Raw genomic sequence first — 14739 nt, forward strand, 5'->3', positions numbered from 1 at the left:
GAGCCAAGTATGAAGAGATCAGTCTACTCTGGAAAGCTCTCTAGATGAGTGGGATTTGGATAGAGACAGCAGGAGGGCTTTCACAGCTTCCTGTAATCTGTTTCATTAGACAACTGTTTTACTAAGGCTCATGAAGCCCTGTATGCAGATATTTTTGTCAGTATTCCAAAGACATTTACATCCACATGGCTATAAACTAGGACAAGCTGGATGAGATCTAATTTATTTGTTAATTCTTGTAAAGATTAACAAACTCTGGTGAAGAAAACTGAATTTGTATTTGTGATATTTTTAATTAATGCCTCACAATGTAAAAGTTCTTTTACCTCCTTGGGACTATAATTACAGTATTGAAGAAATGTAATGAATAGTGAAAAAAATGCATGGAAAAGAGTTATAGAAATAAACAAAGGAAAATGTAATTCAAATTGGAGGGGGAAATTGTACCGACTTCCCCTTTTAATATTCTAGGCTATACATTTTCAGAGTAGGTGAAGAGTTCAGTATGACGAAATGAGAACTGGATGTATATCTGTGAAAGCTCGAATGTTCCATAAATCCAGATAAGTTAGTTAAAAAAACATAAGTCCCCCAAAATACAACCGGAATGCCTACTGAATCTTATTATGATCCTGTTCTTGATGTTAATTGCTATTAAGTCAACTTTGACTTACAGTGACCCTGTGAATGAGAAACCTCTAAGTCAACTTGGGCTTGCAAGTTCAGGACCAAGGATTCCTTGATTGAGTCTATCAATTTAGACGGCAAATAAACCCCCTTGATCAAAGTATTTGTGCTATCTTCTATTTTCTCTTCAAGCAGTTAAAAGTTAACAGGGGCAGAAATACAATGTGGACCATTAACTTGGTTCTACTATTCATTTTCACATTAGTCCTAGGTAGGCATCTCTACACCAGCTAATCTCAATTCAAATTAAGCTAATGTAAAATTTACATCAAGAATGACAAGACAGAAGTTCTATATATTCACAACATATGTCTAATGTTCATATTGGGCAAATGTCACACTGATGTCTTACTAAAATGACATGGTAAATGCCATTTCTCAAAGCTTGTAGAACCCAGCCCAAACTTTGATCAGGAGTGTAATTGGTGACCTAACTCTACAAAGCAAGCAACCTATTCCTCTCTGACATGCTTTCTAGAATTTATTAAAATGTAGCTGTATAATCTCCGTTCAATTCATTTTTCTCTTTAAATGGGTCCAAAGATTCCCAAGGGGCCACTTCCATGCCCATTGATTCCTGGCATTATGTCCACTTATGATAGAAGCAATTTCAGCAGTGCACATTCAAAGGTCACCAGAAACCTATTTTGGGCACGCAGGCAGGGAAAATAACAATATGATAGCATGCATATATGATGGAATATTTGCACTAAAACCATGTTTTTGTTAAATGAAAGTCCTACTTACCTGAAGAATCTTATCACCAGGCTGGAGCAGATTGGATGCTGGCCCATCAGGCTGAACCCTAGTAACAAAGATACCCTATAAGTCAGAAGTAACAGAGGTTAGGATACTACCACCAAGAACTAGGCTAAAGATTTGTATATGAATTGATGACTGCCTGAATGATTGATCTTATTTTCTATATTTCTGAACATTAACATTTCATATTAACTAGCATCTAGCACTAATTACCTTATATACTCATGTATAAGTCTAGAAATTTTAGGAATAAAACCAATCCCAAAGCCCTGGATAAACCTATCTACAAGCCAGTGCAGATGCTGTACCTTGTAGAAATATGTTTGAATATGTGCATTTTATATAATGTTCCTGATGATTATGTGTTTTTAAGCTGTGTTGTAACCTGTCTCGAGCAATGAGGTTAGGTGGGTAAGAAATAATAATAATAATAATAATAATAATAATAATAATAATAATTGTCATATAAAAAGTAGAGAGGTGAAAGACAAGAGCTAAGTCCATCCCAAGAGAAACTAGAAGAAGTACCAGCCCCCTCTATTCTCTCCTTCATGGTGCCACGTCAGGCCTTTATAAATTCCTAAGTGAGGAAATGGTGGCAGGGGCCTGGGGTGCTGGTTCTCTTGAGGAGGCATTGGTGCTTTCCCCTCTGCAGAATGAGCAACGACTTATTCATGGTCATATCAAATCCATAATTTTGGCCTTGAAAACTGCCCTTGATCTATACATGTGGTCAACCTATACATGAGTATATATGGAAAGTAATATGATCTTGTTATCACAGAATGAATAATAGTAATACTTCATTACAGGTTAGCCGGTTTATATTTTTATTTCCAGTGTACTAGCTTGGAAGGCAAGACCTCGAACCTAGTTGGCCTAGTTGAACCTAGTATGTTATCCTTGTGGTATTTTAGATCTTCAGCCATAGTCACACATTATATATGGCCAGTTGCCTGAATTTGCCTTTAATGCTCAAGACCTTTATCCCAAAATTGTGAGCCATTTTTAGCAAAGATGGCTAAAAGCAAAATAAAAAGAACTATGGACTTGCAGGAAGGAATAACTCTGCTCATACAAAAGAGTTACATAGCTCATTCATCTGAAAAAGCTGGTGTTCAGTAGTATCACCTAGTACATGAATGACACCAAATTCATGGTGTCACTCCCCCCACCCTCCGAACGTGCTTCTGTGCCAGGCATGGGCAAACATTGGCTGTCCAGGTGTTTTGGATTTCAACTCACACAATTCCTAATAGCCAAGAGGCTATTAGGAATTGTGGGAGCTGGAGTATAAAACATCTGGTTGCCCAAAGTTTGCCCATGTCTATTCTATACAATGCCACACTACAAATTTGATACCAGAAAGTATGACAAAAGTGTGCCTAAAAAGCCAGCAGCACCAAAAACAATACTGCGTACTTTCAAAAACCACATGTTTTAATGCATGTGTGTCAAGCATAAGAATCGTCAGTCAAATCCGGCCTTCCATATCACTTTATGTAGCCTTCAAGGATTTCAGTACTGGGGCAACATAGTTACATTTATACAATCTTACAATTATAACTGGCCTGTTGAAGGCAAGCATAAGGCTGACGTCATCCTCAATTAAAATAAGCTTGACACTCCTGGAAGTGTCATAGTAGTTGGATAAGAATGACAGATCTGACTGCACCACCAGAGCATAAGAAGGGTCAACATTTAAATTAGCATAGAGTTTTAGCCTTTGTAGGTATATTGATACACTACATGTAAGGTGAGTTGAAGAAAATGTGTATGTGGGTTTTTTTTTTTTTTGGTCATATCTAACTATAGGGACACACACACACACATATATTTAAATAGTAACTTTTTGCTGAAAAACTCCACAAATATTTTATAGGTAAATCATTTCTGTGTCACCTCATCTGAGGTGTCACCTGAAGCAATCTGCATCCTCCACATCCCCTAGTATCACCATTGCTGGTGTTACATGACTCTACAATATGAAAATATTCAGTGGATCCAAAAACCTCAAAAAGAGGTTTTATTCAGTTTTCAGAACTGGAGAAACAGGAAAATTGAATGTAGGGTCTGTTTGTCCCTCACATTTCAATCCACAAGAATAGGATGTTCTTGTTATTTGTTGATCTGACTCTCATATTATGTTGTTAGCCAACACATATAGAGATTATGAGTTCTATGACATTTCATAAACCTAGTGAAAATATAAGGTGAGATAAAAACAGCCTAAACTTCATCCTGTTTTGCTAGGAACATCCCATGTACTTCATCAGATTTCAGTGTAACACATTTTTGTTACTTAACCCACATCTGCTATTTTCTCCCCTTTCTCAGACATCTCTCTGTCACCACATCAAATATGCATATTCTACATACATGGAGGAAAGATTCTGCTATTGTATTCAGTGCCTCAAAACTTCAGGGTGTATTGCTAAGAATGAAAAATGAACTAATTGAGACTTGTTTCACACATGTTTTATTTCAGCTGCACAGGATAGATTGCTGAGTCCCTGAAGTCCCTGAACAATCAGCCTGCTTTTCTTCTGCCTTTTCTTATAATCAATTCAGAACCCTTCAGAACCCTATTTAGTTGTGCGTGCTCTAGCTAACTTGATCCCTTTCATTCATATCAGCAGAAATGTTACTTTTCCCTGCTGGTCTTTAACAAGCAGGACAGATTCTTCTGGTAATCCTAACAAGAAATTATGCCTCCAATCTAACAACTATGAAAAGACTACTTGCAAGCTAAAGCCCTATGAGGCATCAGAGCACACACTCAAATAGCTGAAAAGGAATAGATTTGCATGCATATACACACACACTCCAAAATATACCTTCTGGCAAGGGACTTGCTATAGACAGGAAGATTCAGTTTGCCTTTTGTATTAATATAACATGTTCCAAAAGCATGTAGAGAAAATTCCATAATTGTATTGTGTAAAAATCCACTAATTTCAAATGACTTAAAAAGATTTGGCTAAAGTGTTAAAAATAATCAGACAAAAAAATTGCAATAATCTGAAACAATTAATGAAAAAGGTTCAAACTCTGGGGGGAAAAACACTCTGGAAATATATTATTAATGTGGTTAAAATGAATACCATGAAGAAATTGCTGAGTTGAGCTTTCTTATAAAGTAATTCTATGTTATTTCATTTTAGGCAATGAACTGCTAATAATTCAAAATAATTACAATTTTGCTGCATGCATTTGTTACAAGATTAAATCTATTCACCATGAAAACATTTCATGGTGGCCCTTGGCTTCGGTCCACTCAGTATTGGCTTCAATTGGACCAAATTAGTGTGAAAACTGATGTTGTAATTAACATGGGATTATTAATGGAAAGAGCTGCCTATTTGAGTTTAATTCTTTTCCTCCCAAAGTATCTAGTCAAACGAATTGTAATACGTAGGGAGCAATTGCTCTGGCTCTCAGTGGTTTCCACCTAGTACTATGGAACAAAGTAGCTGAAATGTGGAATGCTGTTAACGTTTATCTTAAATAGTCAGTCTAATCAAGGAATTAATATCTTACCTTATCAGAAGGTTTGAATGGATTTCCTTGTCCACTTATTCCTCCACTGATACTAAATCCAAGGCCTGGATTCTTTTCTATCCTTACACAAAACTGCATTTAAAAGATACAACTGTGACTAAAACATTGCATTAAATTAATCAATACAAATGTGCAATTTCCTGTCAAGTGTTGGCTCCAATTAATATTTCAGTGAGACTAATTTCATTAATATAATCAAGTATACAGCCCAATAAAAATATTTCTTAGTGTTTTGTTTTCAGGTCTGTTTTGGGGTTATTTGGGGCACTGATTCAGAGAATTGCATTGGATCGACAGCATCAACTCTAGTTTCTTAGATAGGGTTATGATTTTCTATAGATGAGTACATGACAACTGGTATATAACAAATATTTTGTATTTCATAAACTAGAGCTAATCAGGGAAAATTGGTGTCCTTTTTTGAATCAGTAGCTCTAATGTACCTAGAAAAAGGTATCACATTTGAGGCACCAAAATTTGTGATTTTAGACATAACTTCTATGGATGTACGGATTGCTCAGCCTTAACACAACCATAGAAAAGAAAAAAAACGTTGATACAATTTTGAGAAAATATTTCGTCAACATTTTCATTTTTAAAGGAATCAGACAGAAATTAAATTACAATCTGAAACAACTGTGCAAAGGACAGGGATTTACTGAAATCACAGCATTCCCGCTATCTACCAGATCTTTCCATTTCCACTTTCCATTCACTGCACAAGCAGTGAAACTACTTTTTCAGCAAAAGGTCTTTACTTTCACACAATAAATCCTTTCAGATCCTTTCAGATTTCAATTCATCATGCTTACCTGTTCTGGATAGCCATCCATACTCCTCTGCCCCTTAGTCTGGATGACACATCTTCCTGCTTGTGGTGCCCGAGCGCTCTGGGAAGGGATCTGTATCGGCAGTGGTGGCTGATACTGCTGGATGGTTACTTTATTCATGCTACCCTCATATGGCTGTTCTCGGCTCCGATGCTGTAAACTTTGTGATCCCATCAGAGTCTGGATATGGCTGCCTGCCTGTGTATAATAGGAACACATAAGGAGAGGAATTTAGAAAACTGGAATAAAAAACATTAAAATTTGTAAAGCCTATGCCCCCCCCCCCTATAATTATCCAGATGTTTGCCTTCTACAGTTGCAAGAAGTAATAACTAAAACAACCAACACCAGGAACAGAACACATGAAGAATCAAAATAGAAAATTATAAAATAGAAAAATTACTTTTATCTTATATCTTAGATTTTCATATAAATAAATATTATGCCATGCATTAATACAGGGTATTTCAAAGTGATGGACCCAATTTCACAGCAGTGACAACATATTACAGTTACACAAAAATTACGACTGTTTTATGAGTTATCAAGTTTTATTCGCCATTTTGAGCCAGAAACAAATCTAGGAATAATCACTGGAAACTCTATACCCCACCCTTTCAAGTGATAAGAGTATCATGGCTGCAGAGATATGGGCATTTCCAATTGGGACCATCTTTTTGAAACACCCTGTATTTTATTTTACTACAGCCTCATATCACTTTAGATCAGTGGTTCTCAACCTGTGGGTCCCCAGCTGTTTTGACCTACAACTCCCAAAAATCCAGCCAGTTTACCAGCTGTTAAAATTTCTGGGAGTTGAAGGTCAAAACATCTGGGGACCATAGGTTGAGAACTACTTTAGATACTTTAAAATATGGTTAGTTCAAAAGATGCTAAAATGGCTTTAAATTCTAGTTTAAGCTTATTAACTGTGGATGTAAATTAACTAAAATAAGTAGTTTTGAATCTAATACAGAATTCTGGTTGTTTTAAAGTTGGGAAAAGGTGCTTCCATTGCTTTCCTGTGGTCTATGTTAGAGGAAGAAAGGACAGTGAGACACCAATAGACTAAAAGATATACATATATGACTTCAGTATATGCCAACACGTACTCTATGTATTGATCCTTTTTCAGTGTGTGGCTTCAGTAGGCAGCATATTAAAAAAGTTTAAAGATTTCATCCTGTTAGAGGTGTAGCTACCAGTCTTACAAAATCAACTTTTATATATCTCACCTATTAAAAACCACAAGTTGAAAAAAAGCTTATAGGGGCAATAAAAGAGTCAGAGCTGAACACATTTAACTTGTATGTACATCCTAATGAATACAATGTGTCCGAGCTGAACACATTTAACTAGGATGTACAACTTAATACACTGTAACTTACTTTGGAGTGAATACAAAAGACCTGTGTGGTGTCATTCTCATTTTATATAGTTACTTTTTTATTAGACCAACTTTAGCAAACAAACTATTACAGTCAGTTTCACATGATTCAGTTGTTTCAACCTTTAGCTACTGCAAAAATGTGTCACCAAAAAACTGAATTCAATGAAAGGAGATTAGCATGACTAGAGTGGCATGCAAAAATACCCCTATCAATGGGGAAAGGCAGGTAAATAGTTTTCATAATTCATTTTCTCACCTATTTTAATTAGGTTTTCTTTATTTGCAAAACCTTATATTGCTACTGCATAGACATTCATAACAGCTTCTACTATAAATGAATGAACTAGAAACAAAATTACTTATTCTGATTGGGAAAATACTCTCCATTGTGTAAATATATTTGGCAAGATTTCATTGCATTATATATATATTCCTTTTTAACATCTGTCACAAAAGCTAATTCATTCAAGACAGGAATATTCTATTGACTGCACAATTCAACTGTTGGCAAGGAATATTAATAGTGGGTAGTGTCTAGAAGATTCCAGTAAATGGAGTAGCCACTTAGCACAGAAAACCAGTAAAAGCAAGAACCAACAGGACATTGAAAAATAGGCATGTGGGGTAAAAAAAATTAAATTGTAATTGTGCAGATGGGAAACCAAGGTATCAAGAGATAAGTGATCCTCTTCTGCCTCTCCTGAAGTTAAGAATGTATCTGCATAGGCACTTTTTAACTCAGAGCAAACCAAAATCTGCTCCATGGCATCCACATATGGCATCTTGCCCCCAATGCAAGGGTAGTGTGAACTGGGCCAGTTCTGAATTGGAACTGGCCCTGATGTCCACACAGCTTTTCCCAGGCTCTTTTGTGTGGTGACAGGAGATAGCACTTACCTTTATTGTCCTGTCCACATTGCAGTTGTGGCCACAGAGCTCCACACAACTCCTGGCCATCCCTGGGTGCCTTTGCTGACATGAGCAAGGCACTTGCACTACTCAAAGAGATGAGATGGATCACCCCCTCCTACTCAAATCATAAGGATGCATTTGTTGATGTAGGGAAAGGTGCTTAAAGATGGCCAGGAGATCTTTGGGGCTTCATGACTGCAGCTAAGATGGTGACAGGGCAGCAAACATAAGGATGGCTCTTCAGCAAGGCTAAACCAGGTTCAGCCCAACTGGACAGTGTGGACTTTGTTCCACAGCCAACATCAGTGACATGGAACAAATCAATGTACTGACCCTGTGGCCATTCTGGACCAGGCCTGAGCCCCCCCCCCCACCAAGTAGATGCACCCCGAGAAAAGGAAGTGGTATGAGAACAGTGCAGATGGCAGTCACTCAATAGCAGATGTGAGATCAGGACAACACAATGGGACTGTGAGCTACCTTCTTCAATCAAACTGAACTATGGGTAACCATCGACGTTGTAATGACTGATCATGGTTAATAGAAAATGTTAGATTGGCTTTATTGTACACCACCCTAAGATTTTTTTTTATAAAGGGTGGGTCACATGTTTGCAAATCAAATTCAAATCAAATTCAAGTCCTGTACAAAAAGAAGCATGCTAACATTAATGACAATGTAATACTCAGATACTCTTAAAATCCATAGGAGAAAATCAAGAAGCCAAAACTTAAAATCTCATGGCCTATTTTGGTTCTTTAGTTACTAGTAAGAGTTCACTGGATCGTAACAGCACTACAGTACCACTAATACGGTTTCTATATGCTTCCAATATTATTTCTTGTGGGATAGGTTACCTTTTTAGCAACAGTTTCTGGTGGCACATCTCGCCTTCCAAGAGGATATGGATTCCATTGGCTGCCAGCTGAAACATCTTCCTGTCCATTGTCTAGAATGCTGCTCTGTTGTGATGGAGTCTGTTTTTAGAAAGTTAATTAATTCAGTGAGAGGAAGATCAATATAATTAAGTTATGATTTAAGTATCACATTAGCCCTTTTGATAAACAGTTTACTTTTTTGTGATGGGAATATCTGCATCTGTTTATCATTTTAAATCCACATATCTTGTACTATAGCAACAAAACTGTATACAACTTTAATGCCAGTTCCTGTCAGTTTACTAAGGAACTGGAAAGAACTTACACCATGTATTTCAGACACACTTCTAATGTACATAGAAAGACATATTTAATAATGACACTATTGGCTTCTCCTTGATACACATTTTGTAGAAGCCCCAGATCAATTAAACAAAGACATCAAACTCAAGAATGGGTTGCTGTGAGTTTTCTGGGCTGTATGGCCATGTTCCAGAAGCATTCTCTCCAGACATTCCCACCCTGGACATTCCACATATAAATCTCATTTGCCTTGTTCCCAACAGACCTCACAACCTCTGAGGATGCCTGCCAAAGATAGGAGAGTATGATTTTGAAACATGGCCCTATAGCCTGGAAAACTCACAGCAACTCAGCAATTCCAGCCATGAAAGCCTTTGACAAACACAAGGATGTTTGAGCTGTGTGCATTTACTATTGACAAAAGATCCCTCAAGATGAAGGCAGGAATCCTGTGTGAATTAGAAAAAGGCAGTTCCATAAGATCTATTTCCAGGGAAATAACTGTGGCTATATTGTAAGTCAGCAAGTGGCCATTGTGTAATAGGACCGATAAAAAAACTGGACAAATGTGCACTGAAGATCAATTCTTCCAATACGTAGCTTCACAATTCACTAACAGGCATTCTTACACCCCGGTCTGCTACATGAGACAAAGGGTGACATAGAACATTATAGTCATTTCTTAATATTCAGATGACTGTTATATAAAAGATGTTGCTCCAGAAGGCAGGACTAAAAAGAATATATTCAAATTATACTCTCTATGCACACAGACAGAGATGATTTAGATTCAACATGAAGAAATTCATGATGGTATAAAATGTCCAACAGCTAAAGAGAATGTAGTTAGACTGCCTTCATTCATTTTTTTAAAGGATGAATTATAGATTTCACCAATACAGAAGGAATGAGGTAAAGGTTTTTCCCTGACATTAAGTCCAGTAGTGTCCGACTCTGGGGGTTGGAGCTCATCTCAATTTCTCAGCCGATTGGCCGGCATTGTCCATAGACACCTCCAAGGTCATGTGGCTGGCATGACTGCATAGAGCGCAGTTACCTTCCCGCCAGAAGGGTACCTATTGATCTACTCATATTTGCATGTTTTTGTACTGCTAGGTTGGCAGAAGCTGGGGCTAATAGCGGTAGCTCATGCCACTCCCATTATTCAAACCTGCGAACTTTCAGTCAGCAAGTTCAGCAGCTCAGCAGTTTACTCCACTGCACCACTGGGGGCTCCAAGGATGGAATTTCGTATTTGTGATACAGTGACTAGTGACATCCATAATTTTTGTCCTTTTTTATATAAACACAGAAGCAAGCAACTCATTTGTTGTATTTTCATGGTGGAATTGTTCTGGTTATTTTTCTAATATTTGAGGTTATAGTCTTCTTTGGAGAGCTTAGAACAGTAGTTCTCAACCTGTGGGTCTTCAGATGTTTTGACCTTCAACTATCAAAAATCACAACAGTTGGTAAACTGTCTGGGGTTTCTGGGAGTTGCAGCCCAAAACACCTGGGAACCCACAGGTTGAGAACCACTGGCATATTAAAATCTGCAGCCTGGCTCACTGTGATAACCTTCCTCAGTCTGCGCTCTTCTAGATGTTTTAGAGGCTACTACCAATGGTCAGGGAAAATGGAATTGTAGGCCAAAATATCAGGAGAGATATTGGTTAGGAAAGAGACCCAAAATATGGAAGTCTGCTTACTACACATTTTGAACATTATCTGTAGAAGTGAACAAATTATAGGTCACACTCATCAAATGAACATCTTGGCAGTAGGTAAGGGCCAAAATCACAATAAACTGAACTTCCTCAGGTCACAGATAGGTCTTTAGTCCCTCACTTTCCAAATAAAAGTACCATTAATGATTAAACTATTTTGCAAATAAACTTTATTGTAAAAAAGGGGGAATTTCAATTAATATCAAGTAATTACATTTATTATCAAGTCCTTAAAAGCAAAGAGGCTGAAGCAAAAGGTCTCTTCCAGTGGGAAGACAGGGGAGGAGAGAAAGTCAGCACTCTTCTGTACAAAATCACCTTTCCAGTAGTGAGACGCAGTTGAGCAATAGAGCAACTGGATCCCACTGCCAGCCAAGCCTTGGGGCGGGAATAAGGGGGTCAGTCTCTCTCTCTCTCTCTCTCTCTCTGACACAAAGCTCAAAGGATTGTTTTAAAAGGGGGGAGGGCGCTTTCTTCTCCTAATATGGCAACAGGAAGTGTGTATATTGGGCCTTCTGGGTGAAGGAAGGAGGGAGCCAGAGCAGGAGATGGTTGTGTTGGTGAAGAGGAAGAAAGAACTGGGAGAGAGCCTTGGGTGTGCAGGCTTGCCTGGGTTTCTTCCTGGTCCTCAGTGCAGGAATAGCTGATTTCCCTGCCTATCAATTGTGCAACAGAAGGAGAGAAACAATCTGTTGAGCCTTGCTATTCTTTTACACCTTTTACAGGCCATCCAAAATCCTTTGACGGCTGCAAGCGACCCACACAACATACGATCCACAGGTTGTATGTTGTGGTCTGCTTTAGGATGGTTTATGACAGGATTTGGAAATACGATGTAAAAAACAATGATGTTAGGCATATGATGAGTAGTGATGTTCCTTTTACTTTCATAACATGTAAAATAATGGCCTTTTAAAGGGGCAATTAATAGCAAATACTCATTACCTTGAAATGTTGTTTCAAAGACTGGGATCTGGGAATATTTTACTATGTTAATGGTTTAAAAATTAATGAAAGGGAACACTTTATGGGTCATCTTGCATTACAAACAAATTCTAAAGGAAGAATAAGTGAGGAAGAGCATATTCAATGAATCTAAGAAGAAGCAAAGCTAGCTGAATTCTCGCTCCAATTTGGGAAACAAAGCATCCATAAAAGTTTGGGAAGCAACATTCCATGTAGTGAGAGGGACATTGGAAAGGAAAATATGAGAAGCCTTAAATTGGACTTGATAAAGATTTGGGCTGTTATATTGATAAGCTTCTGCAAAAGCTGCTGCCTGTGAATGCAAACTCAATGGATATACTGCTTGCACTGTGTTTGCGTGAATGAATGCATGTGTATGTGTGTTGTTGTCATGGAGTAAGAGACCCATTGCACAACTGGCCTTCTTAATGAATTATCCATATAAACCATAATCTCTGTTCTGACACTTTCATAACATTAAAGAAATACAATAAAATATTCCAGATTTACTACTAGGCAGGATATAAAAATACTACAAGATTTTCAAGTATTAGAAAAATTTAAAGTTTGGCATTGGGTCATTAGTTTTTCTGATTTCCCATGCATATACAGAAATGCAAATAAACTACATGACATAAGGAAGAAAATACATGGGCAATCAAAGAATTAACAAATCCATTATAAATTTACTCTGGCTACCAGCAAGTTAGACACACACATGCACACACATAACATTTCACTCAACATATCAGATTGCAAGAGATAGCTACACTGGAGCAAAAGTTTCAGTCAGACACATGATTTCCTGGTCATTTATTTTCTTGTGTTGGGTCATTTATCAACTGCAACAACATTCAAACCTTTAGTGCATTGAGAAAATGAATTATATGTCCACATACTGGAATGGACAGTCATAAAAAGATTGGAAAGAAAATGAAAGGAAGATTTTTGCTAATGCAGCAATAATATTCATTGGTATTTTAAATGCATATCTAGTTGGGATTGGTTTAACTTTTGGACAACAGGAACACAGTAACTTGTAATATTCTAGATTAATAAATAATACATTAAACACAATTTAAAAGGGGAAACCTTAATTAATACTAAATAAATATACCTGGTAATGAATTAAATGCATACTTTTAGCTCAGTATAATTTTGGCCTGGAGTATGTTCCTGCTCGACTTAAAATGCTTAAGAAATATCACAGAATCACATATTCAGTACTAGAAGAAACTCACAGCTAATGTATCCTTTGCATACTGGTAAATCCCCTCTCTTCACAATGCCAAAGCTTAATATACATTATAACTTTGAAAGAAACTAATCTTATGTCTTTCCTAAATGACTTTCCATTATCCATGGCTAAGATTGTGAGCACTTCAGTGCTATACAATTAAAGCAGTTGGATCTCATTGTGCCATGATTCAGCCTTATACAATGGATCCATAGAAGCTAAAGTGATATCAAATTTCAACAATTATATATTTCAGATACATTATTTTACTGCCTTTTTGGTGGACAACTATAGCCTGCAACTTAAATCTAGGGTGTTGCAGTTCATATCCATTATTTCTTATTTTCTTCCTAACAGCAATGAAGAATAGTTTTTCCATTGTCTGTGCATGTCAACTTCACACACATTTCAAAATTTCTATCAATTATTAGTAATCTATCAACAATTAGTAAATAGATCTATTCACTCAGGGTCATGAATTCACCTTGAAATATAGTTTGATTCAGTATGATTTAGGAAGACATCCATGAGTTTGTTGTTGTGTGCACTCAAGTCACCTCCAACATTATGGTGGAAGGCAAACCTAACACAGAATTTTCTTGGCAAGATATGTTCAGAGAAGTTTGCCTTTGCTTTACTCTGAGATTGAGGGAGTATGACATGCCCAACATTTCCCCAGTAGGTTTCCATAGTCAGGGGGGAATTTGAACTCTGGCCCCCAGAATCATAGGGCACTTCCACACAGCGCCAAAATCCGTGCCAAAATGGGTTTAAAAACCTGCTTTGGTGCGGATTCCTGTCCCCCCTCCCCTCCCCCAAAAACATGGGTTCAGGGGCTACATGCCATCTCAATTAAAATCAGGGTGGCATGCAGCGAAACCTCCCCCCCCCCCCCCCCATTTACCCCTAAAAATAAATTAAAGCTTACTTGGCCACTTCTCCTTGGCCCTCCTTCATCTCTTGCCACATCATTTTGTGGCAGGAGGAACATTTGTGTGGTCAAGTAAGTTTTACTTTATTTTTAGGGGAAATGGTAGGTTTGGGGGAGGGGATGGGGGTCATCCTGGACCTTTGGGCTCCAGAAACCCAAAAGGTTCAGGATGGCAAATGGGGACTTCCAGGATGGCAAATTGGGACTCCCAGGACTACCCAGAAGCTAGTCCCCACAGGCCCATTACCCCATTAGATCCAGGCATTTCAGGAAGGCCCACTAATGGGATTGTCTAATTAATTCAGGATAACTTAGGTTATTCCAAATTAATTTGTTTTTACCAGAGGCGTCATTTGGACGCTTCTGGTTAAAATCCAGACAGGTCCCAGGATATGGTACTGTCTGGATGGGCCTATAGTGTAATGCATAAACCACTACACCATGCTGAAGTTACATCTCCCAGTAAGATCACAATAGATAATTTAAAATACACACAGGTATATGTTTACACACAACAATTAATTCCACTGTGTTCTACATAAGAAATGCACAAAT

The 14739-nt window shown here is 37.6% G+C and overlaps 1 protein-coding gene across 9 annotated transcripts in view; it reads right to left on the bottom strand.

Moving 5' to 3' along the window:
- The window catches only part of LRRC7 (leucine rich repeat containing 7), a 215861-nt gene that overhangs the window by 16788 nt on the left and 184334 nt on the right, over nucleotides 1-14739 (bottom strand). For 7 of the 9 annotated variants that reach the window (XM_067467827.1, XM_067467828.1, XM_067467825.1 and 4 more), the window contains 4 exons: nucleotides 9000-9119; nucleotides 5823-6038; nucleotides 4990-5082; nucleotides 1435-1509 (listed from right to left, as the gene is read on the bottom strand). In XM_067467827.1, coding sequence (XP_067323928.1) covers nucleotides 1435-1509; nucleotides 4990-5082; nucleotides 5823-6038; nucleotides 9000-9119 — 504 coding nt within the window. The remainder of the gene's footprint in view (nucleotides 1-1434; nucleotides 1510-4989; nucleotides 5083-5822; nucleotides 6039-8999; nucleotides 9120-14739) is intronic. The other 2 variants (XM_067467830.1, XM_067467829.1) reach the window with 1 other exon arrangement.

Source organism: Anolis sagrei, chromosome 4 (assembly GCF_037176765.1).
Source record: "Anolis sagrei isolate rAnoSag1 chromosome 4, rAnoSag1.mat, whole genome shotgun sequence".
In the NCBI taxonomy this organism is placed as follows: domain Eukaryota; kingdom Metazoa; phylum Chordata; class Lepidosauria; order Squamata; family Dactyloidae; genus Anolis; species Anolis sagrei.